This window comes from Elgaria multicarinata, chromosome 10, assembly GCF_023053635.1.
Source record: "Elgaria multicarinata webbii isolate HBS135686 ecotype San Diego chromosome 10, rElgMul1.1.pri, whole genome shotgun sequence".
Lineage (NCBI taxonomy): Eukaryota > Metazoa > Chordata > Lepidosauria > Squamata > Anguidae > Elgaria > Elgaria multicarinata.
The window spans coordinates 18,913,632-18,935,896 of record NC_086180.1 but is presented as its reverse complement, the minus strand read 5'-3'; the positions used below and the strand labels follow the sequence as shown (position 1 = coordinate 18,935,896).

The window sequence follows — 22,265 nt, the reverse complement described above, 5'->3', positions numbered from 1 at the left end:
AATTCAGAGGTTCTTTACAGAGGCCAAAATCCAGCACAAAATCCAGAAATGTGATCAATTGCCTTAGAGTTACTTTAAATGGGATTGCCCTGGGATGATAAAAAAAAAAGTGGACTAAAAGCTGGATTTTTCCAGTACTTTATTGGTGATCAATAGCATCATAGCATCCTTTATTAGAGTGCATACAAATATATTTCCCCCTTCTATTTCATGTCAATAAAAGAAAAGAAAACTTCTATTTATTTCCCCAGGAAATAATTCGATGTCCCTTCATCAAATTTACACTATGTGACTGCAAAAAAAGGAAATTCCAAATTTATTGTGAAATAACATACTGTACATTTCATTGTTACTTTAGTTCTTTTAGAGGACGTTATCATGACTAGAGCTGTGATGAACATTCTCCATTCATAGCATAATGACATCACTGGGGTCAACTGAGAATAAAGGCAAAGAAGGGAAATTTACGTAAATAAGCAACAACAACAAAAATTCATTGCCAAAGGGAAACACAAATGAAAATATTTCTGAGTCTTGCAGCTCAGCTCTAATAATGACCCTTAGGCTGCAATCCGATACAGACTAACCAGGAAGTAGCTGCCATTGACCTTAATGGAGCTTACGTCTGAGTAGACATGTAGAGGACTGACAGCTTACCACAAACAATACCACTTAATTATGGCATGTGTATATGTGCCAATAGTAAGTAATGTATGTACCAAGTGCAATTATGAATATTTAAGCACTGCTTTTGTGCTCCTGATAATCTTTTTGGGATTTGGTCTCCTAGTCTTCCATTTGAGTGTGGCCATCACTTTGAGAACTCCCCACTGATAGGTTGTCTTCAGTACTCTCAGATGATTGGTAACTGTCAGGCTTGTCATTCTGATAATCTTCATACGACTGGCGGCTGTCGTACCGACTGTTTCCCTCACTCTCAGATGATTGGCTGCTATCACTTCTATGGCGCTTTTTACCATGGCGACTGATCTTTCTCCTCCCATTGCCAAAATGCTGCTTAGCTGTGTTGCCTCCATCCGTTCCAGTGTGAGTCTTAGCTATCTTTTTGCTTGGCTTTTTTAGTTTCTTACTGATCTTCGTTGTGAATGAAGAATGCTCCGGGTTTTTGAGCTTGTCATCCTTGGGAATATTAAGGGCACCTTGGCTGTTTTTATGAGATCCATGAGATAAAGACAGGGCACTTTTGAGCTGAATTGTTTTTTGACCACGGTGTTCTGCCTTTCGGTCAGAAGGATCTATATTACTCCTCCTGAGATCTGCAGCAGTTTCAGCGGCTGGGTTGCTGTAACTGATACTTCCTTTTACAGTGTCCTTGTTGACTTCTTGAAATGGGACACCAAATCTGGTTTTGTCTCTTTCATGCATCTCTGGGTCACCCGGAGAGCTTTCATGCCCTTTTCTGTTTATTTTTTCAGGACTGCTAACTTCTTTTCGATGAGCTTTGGGAAAACCAAGATCTCCTTCACCAATATTAGACTTCCTTGGAGTAATATCAACTTCACTAGCACCTTTTCCGCCTTGCTGTATTTCACCAGGTCCTGATATTTGGCTGCCAGAAATCCTTCTAAGGAAATTAACTTCACCTTTTGGGTTGGTTTTAGTAACTCCAAACCCATCTACATGACTGTTAAGTTTCTCACTCAATATAACTCCACTTCGGTTTGTCTTACCTGTTTTAGTGTAAACAGGATCCTCCACTTGACTGAGCAGCCTTCCTGTGATAGCAGCATCACCTTCCTCTTTCGTGTGTGTTTTGGAGAAACGAGTAGGTTCCATCTGGCTCTTCGGCTTCCCATCAATGATATCTTCTCTTGCTCCATCCCTTTTATCTAGTTTGATGGTACCAGCTACTTTCACATGGCTGCCACTAATGACACCACCTCCGACTTCACCTTTTTTATGTGGTTTTGTAGCACCAGATCGATCCTTCTGGCCATTCAATTCCTTAATTATCATAATGTCTTTATCTTTGCCTTTATGCACTGTAGCATTGCTAATATCTTTTTCATTAGCCTCTTTAGTTCCTTTGGTGCTTGAAACATTAGTGTAATCGCCCTTCATTATGTGTTCTGTTTTCCCTTGAAGATCTCTAGAAAGGTTGCCTTCCAAGTTGAGATGACCACGTGTTTTGCCAGTAATGTTATCCTTTTTTCTGTTGTCTAACAGATCAGTGTATATATCTTCTTTTCTACCTAGCTCTTTATCGGTGGCAATGGTTTTGCCTTTCAAAGTCACCTTTGAATAATCTTTGCTCTGTGGATCTTTAATTTTCTTCGGAATGTATGAGTAAGGATTGATTTCCTGGATTACATAGGCTTCATTCTTCTTCACTCCAATTTTGATGTAACCATCTTTTGTTGGCTTGGATGTACTAGATATCATAGATTGACCATCTTTATCTTTTCCCCAAAGTGTATTATTGTTGATACTCGTTGTGACTTGGTAGTCTTTGACTTGGCCATGATGTTCATTGCCAGTATCGATGCCATGATGGGTATCAACTTGACTTGGAAAACCTGCATCCCCACTGCCATCTATTTCAATATCTCCTTTAGGAATTTCATTGTCTACAATGAACTCTAAGCGAGGCTCATGGAGATCCCAATTTCTAGTATTTCCATGACGTCCATTGAAATTATGGTTGCTTTCAGTAGTTTTTGTACCCTCGGGCTTCCTGTCATTTGTTGGTTCAACTAAGTGCTTCTGCTCAATGCTGGCCTCTTGTGCTTTGTCAGTGAGATTGTCAACAGGCATCCTTGGTTCATTTTTCTTATCAAACCCATGATCAGTACTGGAAATATTCTTGTGATCTTCTTTCTAAATTGCATTTCCAAAAAGAAATGATTAGTTTGACAACACAGTGCTGTTATTTGGTAGCATCATTTAATTTTAGCAAGTAAAGCAAAATTTATTAATCATATTATAAAAGCTGAGCTAATTAGGCAATTAGTAGGGGAGTTTCTAACTTGTATTGCTTCCACCAACAATTAGCTGGAACTGCCATTGTTTGTTCACTTACGTTCTATAGAAAATTCAGACAATGTCACCAGCAGAGTGTTGCATTTCTATGTTTTGTTCCCCCTGACCCCCTCCCTTGACTTAGGACAATTATTTTGATTTAAAACACAGTTGTAGAACCATTCTGTCTAGTGTGAATTGGCAAAGTACTATTTAAAACTTTCAGAGCTACTGTGCTTTTAATTAAATGCTTTCTGTTTGCTGCTCATGTTCCTTTTATTGGATCTTATTGAGTGTAGCAGCAGGATAACTGATAATAAATAGCCAGTTAATTGCACATTAAGTAGCCTGTTCATTACTTTTAAATATCATCTGTTGGTATTGGGGTGTGGGTGTGAGGGAGAGACTTTTAACTACTGATTTCGCCTTAAGATTTTGTTTTGTTCATTTTTTAATCACAAAATAGCACAAATTTGCATAAAAGAAAAGGAAAAATGAGAAGGGACTCACTTTCCTCTCCCTCCCCATCCTCCCTGGCCTTCTGACCTCTAGCTGCTTTACCTGCAAACGTGCCCTCCTGCTGAGAGCCAGGTCATGATTTAAAGTTATCACAGGGAATCTTTACTTTTATTATATCTATAGACACAATATATCTATGGCCACAACTTCAAGGAAGTTCTGGAACAGAATAATATAATCTGGACATACTACTAAAATGCAACCAAAAATGAAACCGATAAAGAGAATGAACCAAAACATCATTTTACCTTAATCTGCGTTTGGTTGTTCGGCACTGAAGATGAGTACACATAATTAAATATGTAAAACCCATGCTTGGAATGAGGACCTTTGACTATTATCTGGGGACAGAAAATAAGGCATTAAAACTACTCTTGGATGCTTCCGTTCTTCTACTTGCTTTAGCTAAGCCTAGGGTGACCATATGAAAAGGAGGACAGGGCTCCTGTATCTTTAACAGTTATATAGAAAAGGGAATTTCAGCAGGTATCATTTGTATATATGGAGAACCTGGTGAAATCCCCTCTTCATCACAACAGTTAAAGCTGTAGGAGCTATCCTAGAGTGACCAGATCTAAAAGAGGGCAGGGCACCTGCAGCTTTAACTGTTGTGATGAAGAGGGGATTTCACCAGGTGCTTCATGCATACAAATAACACCTGCTGAAATTCCCTTTTCAATACAACTGTTAAAGATACAGGAGCCCTATCTTCCTTCTCATATGGTCACCCTAGCTAAGCCTGATTCTTAAACTAGGACAACAACAACAATGGATCAAGTTCACAAAAGCTACGATGTTTGTGTTAATCATCACCACTTCTTTTGAGAATGGTCACTGTAATTATTGGACATGCATTTAAGCTTTAACGTAATGATCACAGCCTGTATTATTTTCCCTGTGTTATTTCCCTCTTATCTCATGGTTGGCATTTTCTCTCACCCTCGCTACACTCATGTGTATCCATACCATCTAACTTAGGATAACACTTAATGTATCTGATGAAGTAGCCTAAGGTCCATGAAAGCTTATGCGACAATAAATTAGGTAGTGGTGCCATAATAGTACGTTGCTCTTGCTACAGCAGACAAATACAGTCAGCCCTCTGGAAATTGTTACAACCACCAGAGGGCAAACTTTATCTTCCTTCTGATTTTCAATTACGCTTAATCTGTTAGAATAAAACAAAAAAGGAGACCTGCAGCAACTCTAAGACGAATCAGTTAATTCAGGCATGATTTCTTTGTCCATGAGTGCTTGAAGGGCTCAATCCTATGCAGGTTTAGACAGAAAAAAGGACTGGCTGGGGAATCCTGGGAATCGTAGGACTTTTTCCTGTCTAAACCTGCATAGGATTGTGCCTTAAATCTTCAACATTGTTCTTTAAGGCAGGGGTGGGCAACTTGTATAGCCATAAAGGCTGCACGGGGCATGTCTTTGCGCAACCCCATTTCCTTCACCACCATCCCTATCTGGGATTAGGGGTGAGGTTAAAGGAAAGAAGATGTCCAGGGAAGAGACTCATTGCACACCCTGTTTTCCCAGCAGAGATGATTTTGCCAGGATAGCAGCAACAGCAGCTGCAGTACAGGAAGAGGGACATGGAAGGTAGGTCACCACCTGTGATGGGTTGATCAGGTGGCATCTACAGGCCGCACATGGCCCGCAGCCAGTGTATTGCTCATCCCTGCTTTAAGGCGACACCCCCTTTTAGTTTTTCCTCCCAAACGTGGGCATATTCCTAGGCACTCAACTTCCACAGTGTTGCTGGCATCTGGAATTCAGGCAATCTAGTTAGGCAAGATATATGTTTAAGCAGAGGTTGTTGTTGACGTCCTCTCCACCCACTTTCTTTAAATAAGAAACGGTCTTAAAGAGGGTTAAATATTATTATTATTATTATTATTATTATTATTATTATTATTATTATTATTCTGCCTTTTGCCCAATATTGGGCCTCAAGGCGGTATTACAAAGTTTAAAACATACATTTTAAAACATAGGAAAAGATATGTAAAAAAAAAAAGTTTTAAATACACAACACCCCCAAAGGAGCCTGCCTCTTAAGCTCCCAGTCCCAAAAAGATCTTGCCACTGGGGGGGGTGAGATGGTTCTGTGCTGGGAGCTTGAGTCTGCTAGGAGGCAGTTGGGGATTCAGCAGACTAGACAAACCCCCAAGGCAGGACAACGGCAGCCCCTGATTGGCCCCTTGCTTTGTAGGCTTCCTCTCCTGGCTGGATCAGATGGACACCCTCTTAAGCTCCCAGTCCCAAAAAGATGTTGTGGCTGGGGAGGTGAGATGGTTCTGTGCTGGGAGCCTGAGTCTGCTAGGAGGCAGTTGGAATTACTATAGCAAGGAGGAATTGATCCAGATTGTGATTGGTCTACACAGGGTTACTCTTTTTGAATATAATACCCTATTTATTTCTAAAACACACACACACACACACACACACCTCTCTAAGCAATGTAAAAGCAAGGAAGTATGAAATGCAGTGATAAATTCAGCACTCTAGAAACTATTCCAAATGTTGCATTTAGGGTAATAAAAAGTGACAAATCTTTAAACCTTCCAGCACCCTCTCCCCATTCCCCATTCCCCCTCATCAGTAAATGCTTGAACAGATAGGAAGAACTGACATCAACTAGCAGAAAAGTTGTACCAAGATGGGGACACCCAAGGGAGCTGGTTCCAAAGACTCAAGACCTTGTATTGGGAAAAAGATTCCCACCCCCACCCCCACCCCTGTTCAAACAATGGAAACTTGGATTCAGTCTTAAAGCACATTGGACAAAGAAATCTTCCATGAATTCTGCCTCAGAATGTGGAACAAACCATTTGAGTGTACAATTTCCCCCATATATCTGTGTTTCTGTCCACAGAGCTTTCCTCTATTTGTCAATGAACAAAAGTGGAAGGGAGGCATATTTTCACCAAAGTACTTGACTCAGTTACCTGGTGTTCTCCTGCACACTTCTGCTTAGCTTTCCTAGAATGGGGTTGAAGTTCCTATAGGAAATTAAGGGGAAGAAACAGAACGTCAAATAATAAACTTTTGGATTTGTTGTTTACTCTGTTCTGCTAAAGGGCTTGCTGCCAGCCAGAACTCTCAAAGAGGTCCAGCACCTTGGATAGTTCTGTTAGAGTTGTGACTGAAACCCAGAATGGATTCACAGCCCCACCAAAATCAGTGGCACCAGCCTCCATTGCATGGGACCCAAGGCAGCCTATCCCAAGAACCACATGGTGTCCCATGAAGACACAGATCAGGTCCAGACCTGCTTATTTTCTTCAGGGTTGATGCATCACCTGCCTTCATAGAAGAACAAAAGACACCCATTCCTGCAGACCAGCCCTATAGTTAGCAGACCTGCAGGATGATCCTGTGCATGTCTTCTCAGAGGTAAGCCCCATTGAATTCAATGGGGCTTACATCCAGGAATGTGTGTATACAAAAGTATTTATTTATTACATTTTTATACTGCTCAATAGCTGAAGGATTGCAGCTTAAAGTTCATCATACTCACTGACTGAGCCCAGGCTAGGCCACAGAGAGACAAATAGACCAGAGCGGCCTTCATCATCAGAGGTTCCTAACGACAGAGCAATAGAACAAGTCAGAATTGTTGCTGTTTAATCTTTAATGTCAATGGTCTAGATTGTTCCCCTCCTACCCACCTCCACGTGTTCAATTGGGTGCATTGGTTTGCAAGATAAGAACATGAGACAGACCAAGGGTCCATCTAGTCCACCATTTTGTACACACAGTGGCCAACAAGCTGCCCTTGGGAAACGCATGAGCGGGACATGAGTGCAACAACACCATTCTACTCAAATTCCTCAGCAACTGCTGTACATACTGCCTTTGATACAGGAGGTAGAATATTACCACCAGGGCTGGGAGCCATTGAAAGCCTTCTCCTCCAGGAATATGTCCAGTCCCCTATTAAAGCCATCCAAATTGGTGGCCATCACTACATCTTGTGAAAGTGAATTCCATCGCTGAACTATGCACTGTGTGAAGAAGAACTTCCTTTTATCTGTCCTGAATCTCCCACCAATCAACTTCATGGGATGACCCCACTGGGTTCTAGTAGGGTGACCATATGAAAAGGAGGACAGGGCTCCTGTATCTTTAACAGTTGCATAGAAAAGGGAATTTCAGCAGGTGTCATTTGTATATATGGAGAACCTGGTGAAATTTCCTCTTCATCACAACAGTTAAAGTGCAGGAGCTGTACTAGAGTGACCAGATTTAAAAGAGGGCAGGGCACCTGCAGCTTTAACAGTTGTGATGAAGAGGAAATTTCACCAGGTTCTCCATATATACAAATGGCACCTGCTGAAATTCCCTTTCAGTACAACTGGTAAAGATACAGGAGTCCTGTCCTCCTTTTCATATGGTCAGCCTAGTTCTAGTATTATGAGAGAGAAAGGAAAATGTCGCAGCTCAGTCCTCTACATCTTTATTTATTAGACTTATGCACAATTTCTGGTGGTTGGGGGAGAGTGACATTGCCCTCTTCGGGACCCACCAGGGGCTGCAACTCACTGAAATTGCCACCACTAAATTTGTCACTGTAGTGGCAGAAGGAAAAGGGAAAAAGTGATTTTGATAGCGTGACCATATGAAAAAGAGGACAGGGCTCCTGTAACTTTAACAGTTGTATAGAAAAGGGAATTTCAGCAGGTGTCATTTGTATGCATGCACTGCAGCACCAGGTGAAATTCCCTCTTCATCACAACAGTTAAAGCTGCAAGAGCCCTGCTCTGTTTTGTATCTGCTCACTGTGACTGTTGTGATAGAGGGAATTTCACCAGGTGCTCCATGCATACAAATTGTACCTGCTGAAATCCTCCTTTCTATACAACTGTTAGAGATACAGGACCCCTGTCTTCATTTCCATATGGTCACCCTACTGTTGTCAGTGGGCCCTTGCTTGGATGTGAGCCCTTGGTAGATGTCTGATCTTTGATGCTGTCCCCAGGCAATCTGTTATACCATTATGACAAATATTAGAAACACAGAGGGCAAGGGAAGAGAGTTGCCCATCCTGTAAAGTGGTAAGACAGGTGGCAATAGGAAATGCTCACATCTTAGCAATGACAATATAAGATGGAAGTATTAATCAATGGGTGAATTAGCAGTTTAATTAACCACACATTTAAAGTGTATCTCTGTGATCTGCTAAGTAATCCCTTAATGAACCAATTCATCCTGCACAAGGACTGCAGTGCAAGCCCTGTCTACATTCAAAGCAAATCTGAGAAACTCATGCTATGTGGCACTTAGCAATCTCGATATGGCTGGAAGCCAAAGCTCTCTGTGTGCTCTGACATCCACACTGAGCTCTGTTTTGTATCAGGATATTGAACTGAGGCTATGGAGCATCCCATCAAATTGATATGAATTAAAGAGAATTCCTTAGCTGGTTAAAGCTCCACGGGTTGGATTCAGGTTAACGGGGCAACCCTATACATGCCTACTCAGGAGTTCAGTGCTATTCACACTTACTCCCAGGTAAGTGTGCATAGCATTGCAATCTCAGTTAGCTGCACTCAGTGATACTTAAGTCATGAATGACTTTCAATGGGACCTAAATTCAACTACTTTACAGGGTAAACCTATGCCTGTAAACTCCACTGTATTCAATGGGTTTTGCTACAAGGATTGCAGCACCTTAGTTTGGATCAAACCCAACGTACATTTCAAAGCCCTCACATGCACATCCAAGTCATTGGATGGATCAAGGCAGTTATGTATAGTGTATGAACAAATGATTATACTGGATAAAACTAATAATGATTTGCCCTAAACAGTAGCGGCTAAATATTTTCCTTATGTTGAACTCTTCCCTGCCCTCCCCCCCGATAACAAGTAAGGTTTTCCTAGAAGCATCTGGAATAAATAGGGCACATTATGCCTCTAATTCTTGAATCAGTTTGCATTCCATGCATGAAGATACAAAAAAATGCCTGAAGTCAATTATGCAGAAGTATTTATTGAGAAGCAATAAATACTCCATAAATACACAGCTATACTCCATTTAGGCTGCACCCCTATAGATATTTTCTTTGGAGTCAGTCAGCCTGAACTCAGTGGGACTTACTTCTGAGTAGACACATATAGGGTTATGCTGTTTCTCTAACCCACAAAAATGCCACACATTAAACCACATCCATGACACGTTTCTTTGTTTTTGTTTTATTTTGTTAAATTTACTGTGCTGCCTCTCCGCCTTAGTTGCCATTGAAGGTGGCTTAATAAAATCTCAACAAGATGCCAATAAAGTCATAAAACAGCAGATAAAATTGAAACACACGCGGTGCATTCTGCACAAACGACAAAAGATGCAGTGAGCTAAGCAGTGGTAGACAGACCCAATCTGAGACAACGCACACCGACACACAGGCACATACACAACCCACACAACCCCAATACGAAAAAGAAGTCCAAACCAGAAAAATCCAGCAAATCAGTCTGCCTACAAAAAGTCTGAATAAACAAGACATACTTTGCCTGGCACTTCAAAAGTAATGAAGTAGCCCCCTAACACGTTTGCATAGATTGTATCTTTTTACCTGGCATGCACTATACACAAGGCTATGCATGCTTTAAGGTGAAGGTTGAAATCCTGAATCTGAATTGTCATCATTTTGACAAACTTAGGTCGGCTCTTACTAATAAAACAAGTGGGTTGAGTATATTTGATCCTCGGTTCAATTTTCCATTTGTCAGCATTCAAGCTAGTAATAGATCTGCAGAGTTAGAGGATGGAAGACAGAGTATGACATTTAGCTGAGTCAAAGGAAAAGGCAGATTGTCACAAGATGGAAGGGAGCGTGGAAATTACCTCGTGTTTCCTGAAGACAAGATACCTCCAGCAGACATCTGCGGCCACCTTGCTGAAGTTTAAAGTATATTACAATAGCAATAGCCAATCAGCTCAGACTGCTTTTAGCACTTGCCCACAGATAACCGGAGGAGGGTTAGTTTTAATCTAAAAAAGTTTTTGTGGTGGAAGTTAAGCCACCTAATGTTCCTTCTAGTTGAATAAACAAAATGCAGGTTATAAATATCTATTGTGAAGTTTAAGGTGCTTGATAATAAGAATGACATTTTATAACATGGGCGTCCAGTTCTTCATTTAGCAATATGGGCATAACTGTGCATATATATATATATATATATATATATATATATATATATATATATGGACAGAACACAGGGCTGCCACTACAAATGGCAGCCCTGTGTCATGTTCCATTACAAATGGCAGCCCTGTGTCATGTTCCGTTACAAATGGCAGCCCTGTGTCATGTTCCATTACAAATGGCAGCCCTGTGTCATATTCCGTTACAAATGGCAGCCCAGTGTCATGGTCCGTTACAAATGGCAGCCCTGTGTCATGTTCCGTTACAAATGGCAGCCCTGTGTCATGTTCCGTTACAAATGGCAGCCCTGTGTCATGTTCCGTTACAAATGGCAGCCCTGTGTCATGTTCCGTTACAAATGGCAGCCCTGTGTCATGTTCTGTTACAAATGGCAGCCCAGTGTCATGTTCCCTTACAAATGGCAGCCCTGTGTCATGTTCCATTACAAATGGCAGCCCAGTGTCATGTTCCGTTACAAATGGCAGCCCTGTGTCATGTTCCGTTACAAATGGCAGTCCTGTGTCATGTTCCATTACAAATGGCAGCCCTGTGTCATGGTCCGTTACAAATGGCAGCCCTGTGTCATGTTCTGTTACAAATGGCAGCCCTGTGTCATGTTCCATTACAAATGGCAGCCCAGTGTCATGTTCCGTTACAAATGGCAACCCAGTGTCATGGTCCGTTACAAATGGCAACCCAGTGTCATGTTCCGTTACAAATGGCAGCCCGGTGTCATGTTCCATTACAAATGGCAGCCCTGTGTCATGCTCTGCCCTTCCCTACATAACAACTAGTTTAGCTTACCCTGTGTCCTGGTGTCATTAGGATGTGACTTTCTGTTTCCTCATCCCTACTCCACATCCATCTGCGGAGAACATACATTGCTGTGATGTGAAGATTTGGGGTGAGTTGATGTTACTGAGGGAATGAGGGAACTTGACATGGAGTTGCCATTTTTAGTGGAAACCATGTGTTCTTTGTAATGCATAGCTCCATGTGTGGCTTTGTAATTTCCAGTGTATTTATCATAGATGTTAAATGGAAGGTGATTAAGTTAAAAGGGAGACAATTATAGCAAGTGAGTCAGAGCTATTATGTTCTGTATATTTTTTGACTACCAGGAAGACATTTTTGCCTAATTCGATGTAATTACTGCTTTTATTGAATATACAAAAAAAACAACTGCTGTGGAAATCTTAGAAACAAATTAGCCTATTTTGCTTGAATATTCAGAAGCAGTAACCTCCTTTGTCAGATGCAAAGCAGATTTGAAATAAGGCAAGTAAACATACCCATGCAATAAGCAGAATTAAGCCAAAGGATAATATCACTAGCTGGATAAAAAAAGAGAGCAAAGAATGCAAAACACAACTTGATTACCATGGTAGCACCATGGAAATCACATGAAAAACATAGGCAAAAGGGAGATAAAACACACCTTGTAGTAAGACACCTGCCCATAATCCCATTTTAGACTCTGAGAAATGCTGGTGAGTTGGTTAATATATTCTAGTTTTGAAATTTGCTGCTTTCATTAAAATCATAATGACCATGATACACAGTTACTTGATTGGGCTACATCTTTGCTATGGCAACAACTAAGATGTGAAATATGGTGGACGTGTATCATAAGGTAGGGTGACCATATGAAAAGGAGGACAGAGCTTCTGTATCTTTAACAGTTTCATAGAAAAGGAAATTTCAGCAGGACCTGGGGAAATTCCCTGTTCATCACAACAGTTCAAGCTGCAGGAGACCTGCCCTCTTTTGTATCTGGTCATTCTAGTATAGTCCCTGCAGCTTGAACTGTTGTGATGAAGAGGGAATTTCACCAGGTGCTGCATGCATAACAATAACACCTGCCGAAATTCCCTTTTCAATACAACTGTTAAAGATACAGGAGCCCTGTCCTCCTTTTCCTGTGATCACACTACATAAGGAAAGCATGTCAAAAAATATTGATCTACAGGCATTGCTGTGGACTCTGCTTTGTCCGCTCTCACTCTTTCCAACTCTGGTTGTTGATTCTAGATAGTCTGTTCCAGCCTTCCCCAACTTCCAACTCTCCAAATGTGCTGGATTACAACTTCCATTATCGCTCAACCAGCATATAACCTGTTAACAGCCAGTTGGGCAGGGCTGGGCTACTCATTCCTGATAATCTCAGCCAAGGGGAAAGTGTAAATGGTCCCATCCGGATCCATTTATGTCAGGAAAGCCCCCAGCAGGTTTGAAACCAGAACTTCTTCAGACGAGCCTTGTATTGCACGCGACTGGCCACTCACGGATCTTCGCAGGTCATTTTGATGATGCAGTGATCCTCCTGTCCACCTCCCGCTCTATTTCCTGGTTTTAGAGTTGTAAATTAATCCACAGAAAAGTCATTTTAAAAAACATATAAGACGTATTTGTCGGGATTTCCTGCTGTGTGCAGGAAAATTGTGCGACACAATGTCCACTAGAGGGCAATGTTCCATTTGATCTGTATGGGCCACATGGTCTAAGGCTAAGCTGTCTTTCCCTATGTAATTTCAGCCCGTTCCCAGGAACGGGCAGGAAGCAAGAGTGAAGGTACGCGATGGTAAGGAAATGCGATTTCCCCCCGTCTGAAGAATTTCATAGTCCTAAAACCAGGTCTGAAAAAATCTGACATTGATCAACCATAGCAAATGCAAAATGCAAGGAAGAAAGAAACCTTCACAGAACTCACTGGGTTTTTTTTTTTGTTTGTTTTTTTAAAAAAACCTAGTCTCAGGCCGTGACTTCTGATTTTGGTAGCCACCCCTGGTTTAGACCAAAATGGTATTTCTAATTCTCTTGTGGCCTCCAGTACCAGCATTTAGTTCACATTTTGATAAGTGTTTTCTTTGCTCTGAGTGCTGTAAGCAAAAGTCGAGCATAGCATCAACTTTAAAAACTCTTGATTGGCTCAGGGAGACTCTTGATCTGATTGACTTCCTCTGTGCCCGAGTACTTGGGAAACTTCTGTTCTACCATTTCTGCTCTCTTACCTGATCTCTACTCTTCCTACACTGTTTGTGTCCTTGCCTGCTAACAACTTGCTATCAAATTGGAAAGTCTACGAGATCTCGGATAATAATGTGTCTCTTGGCCATGACCATGAATTCATTGTTCAGTTGGAATGACTCCTGGACTCCTGAGCATACCTTAATCTATGTGTACGTAATAAGGGCCATAGCTCTGTGCACACGAAGTCCCAGGTTCAATCCCTCAGCACCTCCAGGCATGCCTGGGAAAGTCACTGCCCATCAGTGAAGACAGTACTGAACTAGATGGACCAATCGTCTGACTTGGTATAAGGCAGCATCCTCAGTTTCTATGTTTTAATCATGCCCATAGATGCTACCCTTGGAAACTAGTTGTGTGTGTTGGTGATAATCAAGATACACGTTGAATTTCCCAATTTCCCAATAGAATCATTTATTTTTAAAATAGCAACCTACAACCCAAAATATCATTGCAAACCATTTCTTCTTCTGAAAGCCCTTCATGCTTATTTCCTGGGGGTGTTCTGCATAAAAACAACAACAAGATTTTGTTTCTTTGGGAATAAGCCAGCTTCCATTCTATACCTGCTGCAATCGTTCTGTGCTTACTGCTAATGTGCACATATGTTCTTTGGGCTTCCGCTGTCCAGCATTATATTACATGTACAGTTGGTCAAGTAGAAAAACTGTGGTGAGGGAAACCAAGGCCTGTATGCCTCTCTGGTTCCATTTACTTGAGGGAAGAGAAGTCCTCGTATGAGAGGCACTGGTCCCAAGACTAAGGGCTGATTCACATTTTACATAGTATACAGACTTTCTGCTTGTCAACTGTGGCCATAGCTAGACCTAAGGTTTATCCCTGGATTGTCTAGGGGTCAAACCTGTTCATCTAGGTGACACATAGGAGATCCAGTGCTCAGGCAGGGGCGAACTCTGGATGATCCCAGGATAAACCTTAGGTCTAGCTGTGGCCTGTGTCTTCCCACAGTGAACACATACAACAGCTTTCTGCAGCCTGGTACCCTCTAGACGTTTTGGTCTTCAACTCCGATCAGCACCAGCCAGGATGGCCAATAATCAGGAATGTTGTGAGTTGTAGTCCAAAGCATCTGGTGGGCACACCAAGTAGGGGAATACTGACATCATGTTTGAAGGGGAGATACATGTATTTAAATACACCAGGAGACATGGAGGACATGTAATGTTTTTCTGCAGCTGTACAGCTCAACTGTAGAGTTAGAGATTTGTGGCCATGTTCAAATATGAAGAGTGAAGAGGAAAGATCTTGCACTTAAAGAAGAGGTGCCATTTAGGGTGGTCCCTCCACCCATGTTTCAGGTCATATTTTTTGGGAGGCCATGAAGCTTGGGTTATTATAAGTCTTCAACGTAACCAACAACAATATGGTGTTAGACAAACTCCTGGGGAAGGCTATCAATGGCTACTACTCCTGATGGCTATATGCTGCCTCCAGTATCAGAGGCAGTGTGCTGGGGAACATGGGCAGGAGGGTGCTGTTGCACTCATGTACTGCTTGTGGGTTCCTGGTCAATAGCTAGTTGGCCACTGTGTGAACAGAATACTGGACTAGATGGATACAGCATGGCTCTGAATCAAACCATACAAGTTCTGCCTATGCCATATAGAGAGGTTTTTTTTTAGGCTGACACCATACTGGGATAAATCAGCTGCATGGTTTTGAAAACTTTTCATGAATATAGCAGATGGTAGTATGCATGTCTGTGATTGCACATACACCAGAAAAGGGGTGTGTATGTGTGTGGCACATAGTGATGGTATCGATGCTTGAATTACAGGGAGCAGAGGTGGAACAGCCCCTATTTCTTTTGTGACAGTCCCATTAATTACCGATTTGAGAAGACTATCAGAAGTATGAGAGCCTGGGTACTGTAGCAGTGTTGGACTGGGACTTGGGAGAACTGAGTTCTAGTTCTCACATGGCCATGAAGTTCACTGGGTGACTTTGGGCCAATCACTGACTCTCAGCTGAACCTACCTCACAGAGTGGTTGTTGTGAGGATAAAATGGAGCGGAGGAGGACTGTGTAAGCCACCTTGGGTTCCTTGCAAGAGGGGGAAAAAAGGATATAAAAGCAATAAAAATGGATTATTCATGGCTTGGAAGCATTACATCGGAGAAGGATTTGGGTGTGGTCATCGACAGCAATCTGAACATGAGTCAGCAGTGCGAGATAGCTGCTAGAAGGGCTAACACAGTTCTGGGCTGCATTAGAAGAAGCATTGTGTCAAAGACGCGTGAAGTCCTTATTCCTCTCCACTCGGCACTACTGAGGCCACACCTGGAGTATTGTGTACAATTCTGGGCACCACATTTCCAGAAGGACATCAGCAGGTTATAACAGGTTTAGACGAGAGCATCAAAGATAATACAGGGCCTTGAGGACATGCCCTTTGAGGATAGGGCATGTTGGGTTGTTCAGTCTGGAGAAAAGAAGACTGAGGGGAGGCATGTTAGCAGTGTTCATGTACATAAAAGACTGCCACAGGGAAGAGGTTCAAGCACTATTTTCCACTGCCGCAAAAATTAGGACCCGAAATAATGGGTATAAGTTACAACTACCTAGATTCTGATTAAATATAAAGAAAAACTTCCTGACGGTAAGATCTGTACAACAGTGGAACAGTCTACCTACGCAGGCAAGTTAGCAGTGTTCATGCACATAAAGGGGTGCCACAGAGAAGAGGCTCAAGAACTATTTCCCACTGCTGCAGAAATTAGGACCCGAAATAATGGGTATAAGTTACGACTACCTAGATTTTTCTGATGGTAAGAACTGTACGACAGTGGAACGGTCTACCTACGCAGGTTGTGTGTCCTCCATTTCTGGATGTTTTTAAAAAGAGGCTGGACAGCCACCTCTCATGGATGGTTTAATTGGTTTTCCTGCATATTGCAGAGGGTTGGACTAGATGATCCTTGTGGTCCCTTCCAACTCCACAATTCTATGATTCTATGAGAGAAGTAATTCTAAAAGTGCCGGAAACATCGTTTCTCCCCATTTCCCTTGGAAAAAATGTTTCCAGGACTTTGATAATTGCTTCTCTCTTGTTATTGTGTGATTTCACTAAGGTGCCTCCTCTTTCCCCCAATCCCAACCCAAAATTTTGGCACTGTTCAAGCTAAACAGGTTTAGGTCTGGTTCAGCTCTTGGGTGGGAGACCCTCGAGGTGACTCATAGAAACTGCTCTGAGTTTTCCAAAGGCAACACAGGATAATGTGAACTTAGTTTGGCTATGTAATTCTTCTTTATTTTTCCTTAAAGCAAATCCAATCTGTACACTGTTTCACAACTCATCTTGGCTTTAATTTAAACACACGGATGGCGCAAATACAGAATGCCACAAACTTCAGTTTGATCATAATTCCATTTGACACATCATCTTCATCTGCAACATTATATTACAAAAAATCGTCATCATCATCATCATCTACAAACCCTACAAAAGTCCACAATGGATAGGTGAATACTGCTCAAAAGCACATTTCAAAACAGACAAAAGTAGCACATTTTCATAGTTAGCAATAATGCCAAATATTAATCTTCTATCTTGCTTAACAAGCATCATGTTATATTGTGATGCATCTTCCTGAGTAAACATTTGTGAACAACTGCCATGCAATACACTATTATTAACCATGCCAAGAGATGGCTCATTGTCTTCACTGATTGTAGTAGTAATCTTGGCCATAAACATCATACCCATGCCCTTTATAGTAGCTATACTCATCTTCATATGTTCTGAAAGTATCTCCCCGGGGGTAGCCATTCTCACTCCCATAGTAATCTGTTTGACCGTGAACATTTTCATCAATGGCAGTGGTGGTGGGATCCTCACTCCATGGGTATTCCACTGTGTTGACATCTTCAGGGGATGTCATATACCGCCCTTCTGTGGTGGTTTCGTATTGGTACTCTGTGCTGGGGATGACAGTGGTGACCACGGTGGTGGGAGCGGCAGTGGTTCCTCCATTTTCTTCCCCTTCTTCCTCTTCTTCCTCTCCATTGCCACCATTTCCATTCTCTTCTGCAGTGCTGTTGGTGCTTGTCCCATTAACGCCACTCCCATTCTCATCAACTTGCTCCTCTTCTTCCTCTGCTTCTTCTTCCTCATTTTCATCACTGTCTTCTTCTTCCTCTTCTTTCTTTCCACCTTTTTCTGGAGCGTTGTCCTTTTCGCCCTTTTGGGCGCCTCCTTCTTTCCCAGGTTTTGCAAGAGGCTCTTTTCTTACTGGCACCTGCATTGACATGTTAAAGACAATTACATAGGAAGCACTTAGTCCAAAATGTGTGATTTAGGAATGGGTTCTGAGAACGTTACCTACAAATGGATATAGCTTGCCCACATCTGATCCCAAACAAATATGAATTTAATCAGCCTGAGCATCTGCAGGATACAACTTTGCCACTCAAAAGCCCCTTTGAGAAATTTTCGAGCATGGTCCCTTGATCTAAGGCTAGGGCCCTCACATTCTCAGTGTACAACTATCCAATTTTTTTCATGCTAAAGGCATGATTGTGTTTGTTTTTCTTGTTTAAATGTTTGTATTTTTACATATATATTCACTTTCTAGGAAATAGGACTCCAGGCCCCAGAAAATAACATAGCCATTGACAAAAAGGGAGAACATATAAGTAAAATACAATCGGCCAATAAGTAAACATCTTAACTCTGAATTGGATAGTCCAGTAGTCCTGATATAATCATTATAAAAAGGTACAAATTTGTTCCAAACTTTCCAATAACTCTGCTATGCAAAACTTTATTATGTGTATTATTTTAGGGATTAATCTTATACCAAACTCCATTCCAATAGCTGTGGTTGAATGGACAGAGCATCCCATTCAAATAAGCAAGGAATGGGAACAACCATGTCACACAGTATTATTATTATTATTATTATTATTATTATTATTATTATTATTATTATTTATTTATATAGCACCATCAATGTACATGGTGCTGTACAGATAGGCACCTTCACATGTAACATCAGCAAATTCTGGGTTAATTATCCCAAGATCTTCCAGGTTGGGTACTTGGTGCATGCTGCTGCCACTTTACATAATCAGCTTCTGATCATCCTGATCATAGGTTGCTGCATGATGTGCGAACCCAGAAACTATGGGTTATTTGTGGGTTAAATAACCCACAATTAACCAAGAACTAATTGTAGGTTTACTGTGGATTGTTTAACCCATGAATAACCCATAGTCTCCAGCTTCACATGTTATGAAACAGCCTCTGATCGGCCTGGTTGGAGGTTGATTATGCAAAGTGTGTTAATTAACTCATGATTTGCTGCTGCATGATTCTTGTAAACAGCCCCTTTTACATGTGCATCATGTGAGAGGGAATTATGTGTAGACCAGTGCTGCAGGGCTGCACCTGTGGCCTCACCCCAAAGTTCACACAATGTAACACAAACACATACACACAATGTCCGTGCATTAGGCATGGGTGTCTGAAAGGGGAAGTCTATGCATGTAAACCTCTATGCATGTAAGCTTTCCCAGCACTTTGCACAATTGGGATTCCAGAACGTGGGAAAGCCTGCACAGATAGAGGCATGTGTGTATAGGCCTGCCTTGCCCAGCCTGATGCCCTCCAGATGTTTTGTTCTTCAATCCCCATCAGCCCAAGGCCAGCATGACCACCAGTGGTCAGGAATTCTGGGAGTTGTAGTCCAGAACATTTGGAGGGCACCAATTGTGATTCTACATGTGATTCTGCCTGAATTAGATCAGAAGTGGAGAGGTAATAAAAAGGCCATACTCTGAAGCAGGCTAAGTTAGACCAGGGGCTGATGTATCTGCCAGCTCCAGTTTTTTGAAGGTCCTTGGGCAAGGCACCCTCAATGGGCCCCCTTCCTCAGTGAGTCTACCATCTCACCACCATTGTCACCAGCTGCCATCGCTCCTCCTTCTCATCATTGCTACCATTTGTTTGAGCTCCAGAGAGCCAGTAGGCAGGGACATCTACTGCTCCATCTTGTCACCACCACTGTTGTCTGGGCCAGAGCAAGAGGTAGGTGGACAAGCAGGCTGCAATGGTGAAAATGAGGAGAAAATCCAGGGGGCTTTTGCAGGGTCCTCGACAAGGGACCAACCATGCCTATCCTTGATGCTGGCCTGGGTGTGTTCTCCTCCTCCAAGACAGCCCAATCTTGCAGCCCATCAAAGGCATTTCTGGGACATGGTGTGAAGGTGCAGGGGCCTAAACCTGTAAGAATGTGGAGCCTTGGGGTTTCTTGCGATGGGAATTAGAGAGCCAAACTAGATGTGATGTCAATCACATCTTTAGCATTTTGTAGCTGATAAAAACTAATAAATAGCCGGAGGGGAGACTTGATCAGGACTGTGGCATGGGATAAGGGGGGATTTAACCATTTGCCCCCACTGTCATGTTGATCAACGCACACACCCCACACAATAATATTCCATTGGGAGGAAAGCATTCTATTGTATGGCATGGTTTGAGGCAACAGGCAGGTTAAGGAAGGTAGCATCCTGTACACTATATACAGTGAACAGTTCTCACTCTATTGCAGGTGTATCAAGAGTCCACAAAACTTACCTGCTTAGGAGGCTTGGCATTACTAACACCCTTCTTATCTTTGGTTCCTGGTGCAGTGGGAGCCTCTGTGGCCTCTCCATTTTCTCCATTGTTTTCTTCATTTGACTGTCCCTGTAGATAAATGAAGCACCAGAAAGCTCAGATGTCATTTCAGCTTCCGTAGATGAAGTAGAGTAAAACACAGGCCTTTCAGCAGCAGCTCTCTTATCAGTTTACAGAATGGGCAACTCTCTCTCTCTCTCTCTCTCTCTCTCTCTCTCTCTCTCTCTCTCTCTCTCTCTCTCTCTCTCTCTCTTCCTTTCCCTCTCTGTTTCTAATGTTTGTCGTAACGGTATATCAGATTGCCTGGGACCGGCATCAAAGGCTGGGCATCTACCAAGGTTCCACATCCAAGCAAGGGCCCACTGACAACACGTAGGGTGACCATATGGAAAGGAGGACAGGGCTCCTGTATTTTTAACAGTTGTATAGAAAAGGGAATTTCAGCAGGTGTCATTTATATGCAGGCAGCACCTGATGAAATTCATAGAATCATAGAATCATAGAATAGCAGAGTTGGAAGGGGCCTACAAGGCCATCGAGTCCAACCCCCTGCTCAATGCAGGAATCCACCCTAAAGCATCCCTGACAGATGGTGGTCCAGCTGCCTCTTGAAGGCCTCTAGTGTGGGAGAGCCCACAACCTCCCTAGGTAACTGATTCCACCATCGCACTGCTCTAACAGTCAGGAAGTTTTTCCTGATGTCCAGCTGGAATCTGGCTTCCTTTAACTTGAGCCCGTTATTCCGTGTCCTGCACTCTGGGAGCATCGAGAAGAGATCCTGGCCCTCCTCTGTGTGACAACCTTTTAAGTATTTGAAGAGTGCTATCATGTCTCCCCTCAATCTTCTCTTCTCCAGGCTAAACATGCCCAGTTCTTTCAGTCTCTCTTCATAGGGCTTTGTTTCTAGACCTCTGATCATCCTGGTTGCCCTCTTCTGAACACGCTCCAACTTGTCTGCATCCTTCTTGAATTGTGGAGCCCAGAACTGGACACAATACTCTAGATGAGGCCTAACCAGGGCTGAATAGAGAGGAACCAGTACCTCACGTGATTTGGAAGCTATACTTCTATTAATGCAGCCCAAAATAGCATTGGCCTTTCTTGCAGCCATATCGCACTGTTGGCTCATGTTCAGCTTGCGATCTACAACAATTCCAAGATCTTTCTCGTTTGTAGTATTGCTGAGCCAAGTGTCCCCCATCTTGTAACTGTGCATTTGGTTTCTATTCCCTAAATGTAGAACTTGGCATTTATCCCTATTAAATTTCATCCTGTTGTTTTCAGCCCAGCACTCCAGCCTATCAAGATCACTTTGAAGTTTGTTTCTGTCTTCCAGGGTATTAGCTATCCCACCCAAATTCCCTCTTCATCACATCAGCTAAAGCTGCAAGAGCCCTGCCCTCTTTTGTATCTGGTCACCCTAGGCAGGGCTCCTGCAGCTTTAACTGTTGTGATGAAGAGGGAGTTTCATCAGGTGCTGCCTGCATACAAATGACACCAGCTGAAATTCCCCTTTCTATGCAATTTACAGATTTAAATTAGCCATAGTAAGAGATGTTAGTGCAGAACACTTCCTTCTGTAACTATTGCGAATAATCCATAGCACTCTGCTATGGATTATTCACACTTACATTAAACTCAGTCTCAGATATTTGAAGGATGAACTGAGGAAGTGAACCTGAAGTCCTGGATGAACCTCGATCTCAAATGTTTGCACGGGCACAGCCGCCTGTGATGCTGGCGTAGCTGTACTGCAACACTGTTTTGCAACATTGCTCTGGCATCGCTAAGTATTTATGTGCTGGTGAAGTGGTTCTTAGGATCAGGTGGTTAAAACACTTAAAATAAGCTGTAATGCCATGCCAGTAAAAACCTACAATATTTAAAACTTACAAAATTGCATGGTGCGGCTGGCCATTTGGACAGCTATCAGAGTGCATTGTGAC

At 42.3% G+C, this 22,265-nt stretch overlaps 2 protein-coding genes across 2 annotated transcripts in view; both read right to left on the bottom strand.

Moving 5' to 3' along the window:
- Positions 1-740: 740 nt before the first annotated feature.
- Positions 741-10,416, bottom strand: LOC134404593 (uncharacterized). The gene is made up of 5 exons (XM_063135347.1): positions 10,352-10,416; positions 7,025-7,090; positions 6,453-6,506; positions 3,737-3,839; positions 741-2,831 (listed from the first exon to the last, which is right to left on the bottom strand). The coding sequence occupies exon 5, from the start codon at positions 2,773-2,775 to the stop codon at positions 787-789; it is 1,989 nt and encodes a 662-aa protein (XP_062991417.1). The 5' UTR covers positions 2,776-2,831; positions 3,737-3,839; positions 6,453-6,506; positions 7,025-7,090; positions 10,352-10,416; the 3' UTR covers positions 741-786.
- A 6,508-nt stretch (positions 10,417-16,924) lies between these two features.
- Positions 16,925-22,265, bottom strand: part of IBSP (integrin binding sialoprotein) — a 347,644-nt gene continuing 342,303 nt past the window's right edge. Inside the window, exons 6-7 of the mRNA XM_063136247.1 lie at positions 20,278-20,388; positions 16,925-17,938 (exon numbers count right to left, since the gene is read on the bottom strand). Of these exons, the coding sequence (XP_062992317.1) occupies positions 17,363-17,938; positions 20,278-20,388 (687 nt within the window). The 3' untranslated portion in view covers positions 16,925-17,362. The remainder of the gene's footprint in view (positions 17,939-20,277; positions 20,389-22,265) is intronic.

Bases quoted from the DNA above. Each gene is read 5' to 3' on its own strand.
- LOC134404593 (XM_063135347.1), bottom strand. From the start codon at position 2,775: ATGCCTGTTGACAATCTCACTGACAAAGCACAAGAGGCCAGCATTGAG.